General features: G+C 43.4%; 2 protein-coding genes across 3 annotated transcripts; one reads left to right on the top strand and one right to left on the bottom strand.

The window, feature by feature from the left end:
• The first annotated feature begins 3,541 nt into the window (after positions 1-3,541).
• On the top strand, positions 3,542-7,703 carry LOC123131449 (tyrosine--tRNA ligase 1, cytoplasmic-like). 2 transcript variants are annotated; one of them, XM_044551123.1, is made up of 9 exons: positions 3,542-3,854; positions 4,489-4,772; positions 4,913-4,979; positions 5,151-5,256; positions 5,414-5,496; positions 5,896-6,074; positions 6,295-6,400; positions 6,826-6,885; positions 7,391-7,703. In XM_044551123.1, exons 1-9 carry the CDS (start codon positions 3,660-3,662, stop codon positions 7,409-7,411), a joined length of 1,101 nt encoding a protein of 366 aa, XP_044407058.1. In that variant the 5' UTR covers positions 3,542-3,659; the 3' UTR covers positions 7,412-7,703. The 2 variants fall into 2 exon arrangements, with proteins under 2 accessions (XP_044407058.1, XP_044407059.1); XM_044551124.1 differs by having other exon boundaries at positions 4,883-4,979.
• A 4,000-nt stretch (positions 7,704-11,703) lies between these two features.
• On the bottom strand, positions 11,704-12,450 carry LOC123131448 (putative ripening-related protein 1). The gene has a single exon (XM_044551121.1). It carries the CDS (start codon positions 12,422-12,424, stop codon positions 11,870-11,872), a length of 555 nt encoding a protein of 184 aa, XP_044407056.1. The 5' UTR covers positions 12,425-12,450; the 3' UTR covers positions 11,704-11,869.
• Positions 12,451-13,220: the final 770 nt, after the last annotated feature.

Here is a 13,220-nt window from a genome sequence, read left to right as displayed (position 1 = left end):
AAGAGAGATACTTTCTTTTTTCTCTTTATAAGAAGAGATGCTAGCAATCAGGGGAGAGATACTCTCCTTTTTTAAAGGACTAACGACGGAATTATGAGGAATTAGAAGAAATGCACTTTATATTATGGAATTTTATCAAAAACAAATACACAGTATATAAAGGAACGGAGGGAGTATAAGTGTATATTCCGATTTTCTGGAGCCTGACATTTTTGCTGTTATTTTCTAAAAAAAGTTCAGTTTTAGTTTCCGTGTGTAGGAACCATCTGTAGTATATTTATTAATGCTAATTGATCGATACTACTATTGCTTTCATTAATTAGATGGATATCAATGGGGATGCAGCTCAAATGGTAGAGCATTTATGACGCTAATAAAAGGCAGGGGGATCGATACCTCCCATCTCCAAATTATTTATTTATTGGTTTTCTAACGATTTATTTTGCTGTAGAAAATTTAAATTTTGTTTTAACGTGTACAAAGAAAGGAAAAACTGTGTCAGACGCTCCATGGGCTTCTGCCTCGACCTTTAACTGGGCTGGAAGGTGCAGGCCCAGTTAATTTAACAAAAGTATCTTTATTTGGGCCGGAAGATGGAATTTTAGTGTCAACATTGTATCGTATCGTGACAGTGCAATAGTCCCATGACTACGCACATATTTGCCTAAAAAAATGACTACGCACATGTTCATTCAGCATTTTCTTCATGGCCAGGAGCTAGTCGATGGAAGTTCCAAAGAAAAGGAGCTAATCGATGAAGAGAAGAACCTGACCCGGCAGCAACATCCTGTCAGGAGTCATCCACGGTGGATCCCTCTGGTGGGTTGGAAATACAAGGAAAAGAATTCTATGAGATCAGGTCTCACACGAGACACATCCTGATGGATAACACGTGACATTCACAAATCACAAAGCATCTACCTCACCCTCACTTGAAATCAGGGGGAGGGGGGGGGGGAGTTTAGGATTTGTGAATGTCACGTGTCATTTTATCAGGGCGGGTCTCACCTGCTAACTGTGAGACCTGGTCTCATATAATTTTTTTCCAGAATACTAGTAATAGAGATTTTTCTCCTCATTTAAAAGTCTTACTCATTTATTAAAAAAGGGGTGTGTCGTTTAAGATCGCGCGACGCAGCCCCATCCCAAAATGACCTAGGGTTTCTTCCCCGTCGTCATCCTCTTTTGTCGGTAGATCGCCGCCTCCTTCTTCTCTCCAACTCCATTGGTGAGGGTGTGCGGGGAGTCCCTGATCTACCGGTGGGAACAATAGGTTTCCTTTTTTGGGCCTTAGGTAGGTGCGAACGGTGGTGAGATGATGGTGCGGTTGTCTGCGTGGAATAAAATCTCCCCACCTTGCCCTTATTTCGGTGATGCTTCTTCGTATCGTCAGGAGGCGTGTTGAAGATTGTGTGTCCTCGAAGCTAGTTCTTTGGGGTCCTGCGTTCTCTTCTGCAGGTTTGTCTCGGTTGCACTGTCTTGTGGAGTGGAAAACGTGGGTGTACGTACATGTTGGTCCCCTGTCTCTAGTTCCGACAAATGAAGGTTGGTCAAACATGGCCTCGTCCCCCCGTTCTTTTAAGTTGGTAGGTCCGCCCGTCCCCCACGCGTTGCCTCTGGCGCACGGGGGAAACCCTAACAGCGCCGCCAGCCGCCCCTCCCCGCTCCTCTCCCGCTTCGCCGTCGCCGGAGGGGACACCGGCGAAGCCCGCGAGGTCCCCAGGGAAGGTGGTGACGGGGCATCCTCGTCTTTCTCGCGCAGATATCGCGACGGCCGATGGCGATCTCGCGGCGGCCGGTGGCGCGCGGCGGAGTTCCGCCGGTGGCTGGCGCCTGCTGCCCATGGGGCGGCGTCCCTCATGGCGGCGGGGCTACCCCTGAACGGCGCTTGGTGGTGGCCACGTGGCGGCGCGCGGGTGGGTCGGATCTGGACTTCCGGTCTGCGTCCTCGTAGTGGCAGCGCTTGCCGTTGCCCTCGGTCATGAGGCGTGGTCCGGGACGGGCCGGTCGCCAGTGGTGCTGGCCAGGACGCACGCTGGCAGCTCCCTACTTCATTTCGCGTCGTCTCGCTGGCCAATGGTGGTGGTCATCTTCTTCGTCAGAGATGGCCGGGCAGAGGCTTGGTGATCGGATCTCGGGATCCATCATCTAGTCCCGGCTGCGAGTTGGGGAAACATGGTTGCCGGTGAAAACCGAGCCGTTGGCAGGCGATGGTGACGTTCTACGCCGTTACCTTGATGGAGGCATCGTCGTGTAAGTACTGTCGACCCATTCGTGCTGCTCTGGGGGAAACCCTAGGATATGATGTTCCAGATCGGACGATGGCGGCACTGCGGTGTCGTTTCTCTCTTGGGAGCATTGTTTGTGGAGCAGCGCTGGAAGTCAGAGGCAGGAGGTGGAGCGGCTTCGTCTTGCATGGAGCTTCGGTGAAGATATCAAGTCATGCCTGACCGACAGGGGCTACGCTTTGTCCTGCCTGGTCGGCAGGTGGTACGCACGACAGATTCTTCAAAGATTTCAAGCCGTGTCGGCTGGTGGTACTTGGCAGCATGGTGCTGAGGTGTATCAGTGGCGACCGCGACGTGCTCAGCTGTTTGCGCACAGGGAGGTGCCATTGGGCGCCGTGGTGGCGTCGACGATAGCTAGACCAAACAAGGTTGATGCATCAGTACAGTTCTGAAGATGGAGCGGTGGCAGTTGGCGGCGGCGGCCTCTGAGAACACGCCGGACCGCGCGAGACCCATGCCCGGCAGGCGTCCTGGATGGGTCCTCGGGTCTTAGATGTTAGGTTTGGCTGCGATGTCTGTTTGATATTAGGCCCAGGCTATCTGCGTCCCTTCATCAACTGGATATATAGGTGTAGCGACAGTTTGTTGCTTAGATGGTAACTTTAGTCTTAATGTGGTATTACTTTGTAAGGTCTTATGAGAATAATTAATAAAATGGCCGTATGCATCGCCTAGATGCAGAGGCCGGGGGTCCTCCTTTTCTAAAAAAACATGCCCTCGTCGGGGAGCGAGAGTGGTTTGTGTTCTCCGACATTGTTTTGCCATAACTAAGGCTTTCTATAGGCCCCCTCTCTGTCTTTTTTTCCTTGGACGGCGATTTGCTACACAGATCGTGGTCGTCGGCGTCTTCCGGTCTACATTGATGACTTCCTCGTCACTGTTTTTACAAATTATTGGGGTTTAAACAAATTTGCTTCACTAAGACAGAGGTTCGGAGGTGGCAACAAGGTTTGCCCACGCACACGCCGCCGATGGAAGAATGAAGAAGACTTCAACACCCTAAACCCCACTAAATGTATTTACAGTTTGATCGATTCTTGATCAAAAGGCAGCGACTTCGTTAGTTCGAAGTTCTTTCCCGGCGAACGTTTGCCGGTTAGCATTACCATAAAGTTATTATTTAGTGGGGAAGGAAAACTTTTTTTTTTGCATGACTGGTTTTGAAGTAGGGACCCGCGTGTTCCCGGCATTGTTGAGAATATGAAGTAGCGGCCACGTAAGGAACGTACGACATCCTGTCTCTCGATCGAAAAAGAGTATAGTACGTAATAAAACCCTAGGCCGGCACCTTCTATCGCCTCTCCTGATCGACCGAATCCTTCCGCGGCTGCCGACGTCTCCTCCTCTTCCGCCGCATCAACCGACCCTTCCATGGCTGCCAACGCCTCCGCCGGCACCGAAGCCGTGGCTGGGATGAGCATGAGCCTGGACGAGCGGTTCGACCTGCTGATGAGCATCGGCGAGGAGTGCATCCAGGAAGATGAGTTTAGGCAGCTGCTGCAACACAAGCCCGTCCCCATCTGCTACGACGGATTCGAGCCCTCCGGCCGCATGCACGTCGCTCAGGTTCCGATTCCACACCGCATTCTCGTGTCTACTAGCCATCGATCGGTACCCAAATTAATTTATCAGTTGGCATGATATAACCTAGCTTAGGTTTTTTCATAAAACCAGGCCTAGCCTAATTTTTTTAACTCTTACTCATTGTATATTTGCATGGATAATATTGGTTAAGTGTCATGTGTTGATTATAGGTGTATGGGTCAATGGGTGGTTCTTATTCTTGCAAACCGAAACCGAAGTCTATGATAGAGAACGGAATAAGATTGTTAGAATAAAAAGCTCCTGAAAAATTAAGGAGCACTATCCTGACTGACTGGTAATTGTATGGATGCGCCAGCAGGTTTTGGGTTCATTGCTCCCATGTTTCATTGCCCTAACAGTAGTAAGAATATACATGCTAGTATAAATAAATATTTAATCTTACACGTACGTCCTTCGCAATTCTTGGGTATGCTTCCACGATTATGATCGAAGCCAGTACACAACATTGTTAAAATTGTTGCTTTAGTCATGTGTGAGAAGCATACGCAAATTGTCTCAGATTGCAAGACCTGAGCCGGACTTGCTGGTGACAGACATTCTATTTTCTTCTCTTTTGCGGGTAGGTGACAGACATTCTCATGTGTTGTATTCACAGGGTATTGTGAAGACAATTAATGTTAACAAGATGATCAGAGCGGGATGCAAGGTGAAAATCTGGATAGCAGACTGGTTTGCGCAACTAAACAACAAGATGGGCGGCGACCTGGAGAAAATCCAGACCGTCGGGCGCTACATGATCGAAATATGGAAAGCAGCCGGTATGAACCTGGACGGTGTTGAATTCTTATGGTCTTCGGAAGAAATCAATAAGCGTGCAAGTGAATACTGGCCACTTGTAATGGACATTGCCAGGAGAAATAAAGTCAAACGAATAACAAGGTACAGCCACTTGTACTGCATATGCATTCAAGTGATTCTTGACTCCAAAGCTTGAACTATATCAAAGATACATTAGTTATCTCATTTTTCCTTAATTACTGCACACACACGTGTTGTACGATTATGGGCCGCGCTGACAGTGAGGACCTAACTGCTGCACAGATCTTCTATCCTTGCATGCAGTGTGCTGACATATTCTTCCTGAAGGTTAGTATATTCATATCGCGGACAACCCTGGGTAAAATCAAAGTTAGTATTTACATAATGTAAATAAGGTTACTGATATTTTCTGATTTCACCCGACATTGTAGTGTGGTATACTTTTATTCCAGATTTCTGGATTGTAACTCATTTTCTCTAGTCTGTTGCCGTGTGCAGGCGGACATATGTCAGTTGGGCATGGACCAAAGGAAGGTAAACATGTTAGCGAGGGAATACTGTGATGACATCAAGAGGAAGAACAAACCAATTATTCTGTCACATCGTATCCTGATCTGCTGTAAAATTGTTTTTTCTACATTGTCTTTTTACTTCTTATTATCGCTGATATCTGTGTCTCAGTGATTATGGTATTAGAATTCCAAAATAGTGGTTAATTGCCAGGCTGTACAAAAACATTTGTTCCTTAACATAAACCACAGATATGCTCCCCGGTTTCAAACAAGGCCAGGAGAAGATGTCAAAAAGTGATCCAACATCAGCTATCTTTATGGAAGATGATGAGGTTCTCATGTCATTTTCTCTTCACTAACAATCTTTATTTGTTTCCAAAACTTATGACACCTATTTAGTCCATTCAACCTCATATGGGGTGTTTGAATTTTGAAATATACCTATTTAGTCCATTCCTCGGCTAGGAATAGTATTGTAGGGTATTGTCTTTGTCTTCCATCCAACCTTGGATTTCCAGTATTTTAAAAAGGTTCTACTACCACTTTAGTCTGGTTTGCACTGTATTTACCATTTGTTTATAGTTTATGTTTGTTGTTCAATTGATCTTTTAGATGGCATGTAGTCATTTTTTATCAATCTGATTTTAACTTTGGATTTATAGACTAACATTTATTTGTGAACTTTTGCCATTTCTCTAAGCTGATATTGTTTGTAACCAAATTTATTGCAGGCTCAGGTGAAATTGAAAATAAATCAAGCTTTCTGCCCTCCTCCTCCTCCTCCCAACACTGTTGACGAAAATTCCAACATTGTTGACGGAAATCCATGCCTAGAGTACATCAAATACATTGTTTTCCCTTGGTTTGACAAGTTTGAGGTGGTTCGGAAAGAAAGAAATGGCGGTAACAAGTAATATTCTTTTCTTGGACCACCAAAAGTTTGAAACTCATACTTAGAGTAGATTATCAGATAGAACCATATAATATGATAATATATAGATGTCTATGCCACCATTAACTATGATTGTTGAATAAACACATGGTCATCCCTCTAAGTTATCTATGTTGAAAATTATGTACTATTGAGTTTTTTTTCTGCGGAGTTATAACAATGATTGCTATTTAAACAGGACATTTTTAAGCATGGATGAACTCATTGTTGATTATACGAGTGGTACTTTGCATCCCGCCGACGTTAAAACTTCTTTGGCTAAAGCAATCAATGAAATATTGAAGGTATTGTTTTTTCACATTTTTTCCCAATATTGTCGTGCACTTCTTCACTAGTCATTAACTTATGCACTCTTTGAGCATTACCAGCTTTTTTTGGCCTTTTAGTTCATTGAGCACTATGTTTCTCATTATTAATTGTTTAGTCGATTGTACTGTGATTTTGTAATGCTTGAGATAGCTTTTGTTGCTATTTATTCTATCATTGCATCACTGCGTTTCTCAGTTTGTGTGATTCCTTCCTGACAAATAGTACTGATGTATTGCTTTTATTGTTTGGTGTCAATCATGTGTCCTAGTAAAGTGATTTTGAATCTGGAAACCTTTCTATTATTTTCAGTCAAGTTCATCTTTTATAGATATAATTTACAATGCCTCATATTTATTCATGTATAGATTTGGTTATGCTAATACGGCTTTGTATTTTTCAGCCTGTTCGTGACCACTTCAACACCAACAATGAAGCCAAGGTTCTCCTCGACACTGTTATGGTACAATATTTGCACCCACTTCCATTGAATGGATGATTGTAAAAAAGAGACTCTGTTAACTGGCTACATACTCACTCTACACACGCCAAGACTCTCATTTCTTCCTCATGCCACATGCCCCCGCTCTAAAAATGAACATTTACAACAAGTTGATTATCAGTTGTATTTTGATGTGGGATTTTGCTGTGGGGGTATATCTTCATAATATTCCCTTGATTGTGCCGAATGGGGTTTTTTGATTTCTATAGTATCAATATCTTGAACCACACATTTTTCTTGATAACTATTTACCTTTTGAGCATCCTCTCGCTGATATTGGATAATGTAGGCATACAAACTTCATATATTTTGTTCCATTTGACTCGAGTCATAGTTTTCGTTTCCGCCGCTCTTGTGATTATCATGACTATAAACTTTCAGTGTTCTAGATATATCTGTCACTGGTTGTTACCACCAACATTGTTTGATCGCAAGGGCATTAATTCGTACGTTTAACCTTTTGCAGGAGTACAGGGCAAGCAGTTGACAAGCAAAGACCTTTCTGACCACTACATGGACAACATTGGAAGCATGTCCATCTTTTCTCGGGAGCATTTCTTCAGCACAAAATTTAGCATACTAATACTTGTCCATTTGTTGTTATGCATCTGAAAAGCAATTTCTGATTATGTTGCTCGGTGTACAATCTCTTTTTTTTAGCGTAGTGTCAGGTCACCTTCCTTGGAAAGGTTCAGACGTATGGTCTGACGTTGTAGCAAAACATTAAACTCAAGATTAAATGGTGTTCTTATGGACCTTCAGAATTATCTTGAGTGCCAGTTTTGGTCCCTTCTACCATCGGTTCCCACGACTTCTCAGCAAACTTTTAGCTGGGTCAAAAAGATTGCCCCCAGTTCACCTCTTTAATAAAGACCGAAACATTTGGCTCTAGCCTAGTCTCTAGTGTCCTAGATTTTTCTGGTTTGAGATGATCTCAGAAATCAGCTTAATTGATCTTCTGTCACAAACCTCGTCAATGATGAAGCTATTACACAATTCATTACATTTTTATGTAAGGAACAAAGGAACCATCCGTAAGTCGTGACTGGGAAAGTGGGCTCAGCCTTGATCCATATACTTCCCATCTGATAAACCGTTTCCTTTTTACCATTTTAAATATATTTTGCCGGCCTTTTTTCGGTAGAATATGAGACCGGTAACCAACAAGAAGAAAACTGTGTTGGGAGTTGGGACTGTGGATGAGCTTCTGCTGGAGGCTGATCCATATTCCCAAACTCTGTGACAAAGATTGTATCGTAAGTGCGTATGTAACGAGTTTCCATTCAGTGTGACAAACTATGAAAATTGGTTGCAACACGTGCTACACCATAGTTTTGGTTTAGAACACATAAATAAGCGGCTTATTATGCAAGAAACACATTAAAAAGACCAAGGGGCGAACCATGTTCAGCCGAGTTGGGGCCATGCACCTACTCAATTTCTATAAAACCATTTTAAAACTAGAGACGGTACACGAATCTTCAGAATTTATATACCATACAATTTATCACTCGGATTCCCCTGTAAAAGATGGTTCTCGGTATGTCCCCGCAAAAAAAACATCATTGCAAACATCAAGACAACTTGTTTTTTACATTGTCGGAGTCCCGGTCTAGATTGACAATACCACGTAAAATATTATCTTTTATAGAGAATAGAAAATAGCTTCTCAAATGCTCTTCAAAGCACGTACTCGTCAGAAAATAGTCTTTTTTCTAGGAGGTCACATAATAGTCTAATCATCCTTTTGTTGTTGCCGTGGAGTTTTCTTCTGGGAGGTCACATAATAGTCTAATAGCTTGATTATCCTACAAAAGTCAAAGGGGATGTAGCTCAAATGGTAGAGCATTTAAGACGCATCTTGAAAGGCAGGGGGATCGATACCTCCCATCTCCATTATTATTTATTTTTATTTCTATATATATTGGCGTGCATTTTTTTCCTTGCAGAAAATGAGACGTGCAAAAAAAAAGGACTTTGTTGCTACGCTGTATGGGCTTCTGCCTGGATCTTTAACCGGGCTGAAAGGTGGAGCCTGATCTGTCACTGGGCTAGAAGGTTGAGGCTAATTTTATTTCCTATAATTACAATAAATTTTGTTCATCGATGGATGGGCGACTCAAGAGGCTTTTAAAAACCATTATTGGTAATGTTCGTGCGGGTGAAAGAGTGAAAACATCGTTGCTCCAATCCAATTGCAGCCTCTTTATCGAAGTCTTTGGAGTATTTCTTTGAGAAGATATTGGTACCGCGAAGAAGGTGTTTTCAAGAGATTTCATTATAGTTTTTAGTCATGGGAGTTTCTTTGAATTTTCTTGGATCTTAGGTCCAAATTAGTGTACCTGTAATTGTTATGAGTATGAATAAAGTTGTATGTACAATAAATTTCATTTATGATTTGTGACAAACGTGTTGGCAATTGAAGGCCAATGTCCCCGGCTCTGCCAACTGGACTTGGACTTTTATTTATTAGTCATATTTAGTAAAGAATAATTTTTTTGGATTAGTCTTATATATATATAATGGTAGCTCAAATGATAGAGCTCTTTGTTTATAAATAAGTTTGGGTTGTCAAGAGGGGGTTAGTCTAAAATTTATTTATTTTTACGTCTTTTTATCTTGGCGATGGATATTTTTTCTGCCAAAAATAAGTAAAAGGATAGGACTTTGTTGAGACACTGCATGGGCTTCTCGCTGGAACTTTAACTGGACTGAAAGGTGTGGCCTGATGCTTATTTTGGAACAACCTGTAACTGGGCTGGAAGGTTGAGGCGATGCGGGGACTCGAGAGAAGTGTTTGTTACAAGTTAACTTCTAGCCTCGTGCCATCGGATGTCCAAATTTTAAAATTGTAAAAGCAAAGCAAATTAAGGTTTTTTTAGAAACGTGAAGCAAATTTACTAGTTAACTTCTAAAGGTTAGCAAAATAATTTTAGAAAAATATTGTTGAACTCAACTTGACAAGTGAAAATAATAAAATACAAATGATTATACCTCTGGCCTGTGAATTTGCAGATGCACACACCAAAGCATCTTTAAATCGAATACATGAAATGGCCAACAAAGGTCAACCCATCACAAGAATTGACTAATAAACACCCATGACAAAGTCACCATTGTTATACAGCAAACGCCTTCAAGATGTAGTGCACACATGCGTAGACACCGAATATGGGTATTCAAGCATAATGACATGAATTTATTTATTTTCTTTCATTATCTCATGCTAATTAAGCACAAACTCAGAGGAACAATGGAGGACCGACTCACTTTGTGTCCTACCAATGCGACACAAGGGGGAGCCCTAGCATGGATACCAAAGTTTTCTCACTGAAAGTAGTAGATGTAACAAAGGGCAATGGTGGATGGACCGGCCAACCAATACACTGACTGGACATCCATGTTCCTTGATGCTCGGTTTGCAAATAAAATACAATCTTTAAGCATTTTTTGCAATGCTACCAATGCATTTTTAGTGAGGCTTAATTATGCATGTTTCGGATGGATGCAAATTGGAAGTCGGCTTTTTCAGAAAGCAATGACTATGCCAACACAGTGAATGAGTTGGAAAATGAAATGAGGTTTGTATAGGCAACCACAATGACAGACAACGCTAGGGGAAATGAAAAGTTATGATGGCACTATCTCGGTGAACCAGGGTCTAGCTGGGACTGGAGTGGTAGCTCAGGACGATCAACGAAACGTTATCTATGGAAGGATTATGAAGTATGATTCAATCACGGTTCCATTGGTGATTGAGACGCTGGCCTGCAGGGATGCCATGGCCCTAGCAACCGAAAAGGGTCTCACACATGTGGTGGTAGAGACATATTGTCAGACCGTTTGTAACTAATGGATGTATGAAGATGCTTGATAGGTGGGTGACCAGGTGCTGAGGGAGATGAAAGCCTATCTCCATCTTTTTTCATGGGTTTAAGTTGCAATATGTGAGTAGAGAAGCAAATGGCGTTTGTATTTCATGGGTACAAGTGCCAGAGAGGCGCTTATTAAGGAAGCGTGTTTGTTTGAGTTTGTATTTCAGATTGACGATGTACAATCTGATTTGATTACGCCTACAAATGAATAAAGAGCCTTAAGGGCGGGTTCTCAAAAAAAAAACTGAGGTTGCGAGGTAAGCTTGGCAAGTGCCAAAATAAATAATTTATATTAATATTAGCTTGGATTAGTGTAATAGATATCAATGGGGATGTAGCTCAAATGGTAGAGCATTTATGAAGCTAATAAAAGGCAGGGGGATCGATACCTCCCATCTCCAACTCATATTTTTCACCTCCTTTTATTTTGGCGAGATATTATTTTCCCCGCAGTTTTTTTTTCTGTTAGCGGTTTCCCGCAGAAAATGAGACCTCCCAAAAGCCGATAGCACATTGTTCGGACGCTCTATGGGCTTCTCCCTGGATCTTTAACTGGGCTGGGAGGTGGTGGAATAATCTGTAACTGGGCTTTCCCTGAAAGAACATCTGTCACTGGGCTCGAATGTTGTGGAGGCTGATTTTTGTTTTTCCGTGCGCTCCGGAAAACCTCGCCATTGCCAAGTTCTACGTTTTTGCCAAGTTTTTATGGCTGACACTCGCATTCTTTTTGTTTGCTAACTTCCTGATAAAAAGCACTCGGTAAAACTCCGGGCACTAGGGAATTTTTTTTGGCGGTTCCAGTAAGGCCCTTGGTGTGTGATGGTCTTGCAATACTACTCCGTTTGCAATTTTAGCGAACGTAACAAAAGAGGTGATTGGTAATTAGCAAAGCGTAGTCTTTTGCTGTTACGAAAAAAGAGCAGTTTACTTATTCATCGAGGATACAACATTTTAACACTACATCAAAGGTGTGTTAAAAAAATACACTACATCAAAGGCACCACCACGCATACACAAAAGGTTCTTCAAATAAGCAAGAGAACACTAGCTACATTAAGGCACCACAGGCGTCATGCATCTGACCATGTGATGCCGTACTCGCCGACCTCCTCGCCGGTGATGCCGAGCGCGTCCCACACCGCCTGGGACGCGTCGACGACGTTGTTGCGGCACGGCGGCTGGAAGGCGTGCTCGTCATCGCACCCGTTCATGGAGTCGCACTCGTCGACGACCTTGACCAGCACGGACCTGCCGTTGGCTCGGATCCGGATGCGGTCGCCGCAGCGGGAGCCCCCGGCGTACCACCCCGTGGACAGCGCCACCACGCGCTCCGAGTTGCGGTGGAAGACCTCGTCGCACGCCGACGGGTCCCCGCCGTCGCCGCCCTCGTCGAAGTCGTTGAGCGTCATGATGGCCCTGGTGGCGCCCGCGACGACCGGCGGCGAGCACCGGTACGTCGGGTACGCCTTCCCTGCCTCGCAGCAGTCCTCGCACGAGTGGCCCTCGCTCGGCCGGAGCGTGCCGCTCCGCCTGCACTCCTGCGCGCCCACGGTGGCCGCGAGTGCCAGTGCCAGCACGACGAGGCAGCTCATGGTCATCTTCTTGTGAGCATTCGATGGAGGCATCGATCGGGTTGTGTTGGCTCGTCGATCGTGAGAGAAAGATTGCACCAATGGTTAGCATTATATAGCTAGGATAGGATGCGTGTGTTCGTGCTCTTGCTTGTTTGGGGTGGCCTTGCCAACATAAAATACAACAAAGTCAAACTGACGTGGTGATGGGGAGAGGACACCACACTGATGGGAATGTGACCCAAAAATTAGTGTACTATATAGGCTAGGCGTGTCGTTATGGTACGGGCTAATTCAATGCGACGACGTATGAGATAATTCTATAATTTTTTGGATACTCGTTGAATCTGAACTGTAGATGTTTGGTTCGTCAAGAGCGAACAAATATGAACTTGCTTGTATGTTGGGGCAACACATGTAAAACTGGGATTCGTATAAAATCATGTACTGGCTAGCATTCCTTTGTACTAGTTGACTTCTAAATTTTTATTTTTATTTTGTTATTGTTATGCCACATCACTCGCTAATTATGTAATACTCCTATGTGATAAAGATTTGCCCTAGCTACCTCCATCTTTCTTTTTTGAAGACACCAAAAGGCATCTTAGATGTGATAGTTATCAAGAAAAAACAATAGCTAGTACAATGAAAGGACAACTGAAAACTAAAATTGCATTAAAATTCATACTAGTCGTCCTCTTCTTTCTTCGATTGTATGCCGCCCGTCGGAGATTAAAAATTACACTAAACCAACGGTAAAGAAAAAGATACATGTGAATGCCATCACCATATCATGCTTTATACTAGACCACAATAGCCACTCGTGGCTTAAGACGATATCTAGAAATCA

The sequence above is a fragment of the Triticum aestivum genome, chromosome 6A (genome assembly GCF_018294505.1).
Source record: "Triticum aestivum cultivar Chinese Spring chromosome 6A, IWGSC CS RefSeq v2.1, whole genome shotgun sequence".
Taxonomy (NCBI): domain Eukaryota; kingdom Viridiplantae; phylum Streptophyta; class Magnoliopsida; order Poales; family Poaceae; genus Triticum; species Triticum aestivum.
Note: the sequence above shows the minus strand (reverse complement) of the source record. Positions and strands in the feature narration are given on the sequence as shown.

What these genes read in the sequence shown, in the direction of transcription:
- LOC123131449 (XM_044551124.1), top strand. Translation starts at nt 3,660, where the DNA reads ATGGCTGCCAACGCCTCCGCCGGCACCGAAGCCGTGGCTGGGATGAGC. An exon ending in GCCGCATGCACGTCGCTCAG is followed by an intron (nt 3,855 to 4,488) that starts GTTCCGATTCCA and finishes TTGTATTCACAG; the next exon opens with GGTATTGTGAAGACAATTAA. An exon ending in CTGACATATTCTTCCTGAAG is followed by an intron (nt 4,980 to 5,150) that starts GTTAGTATATTC and finishes TGCCGTGTGCAG; the next exon opens with GCGGACATATGTCAGTTGGG.
- LOC123131448 (XM_044551121.1), bottom strand. Translation starts at nt 12,424, where the DNA reads ATGCCTCCATCGAATGCTCACAAGAAGATGACCATGAGCTGCCTCGTC.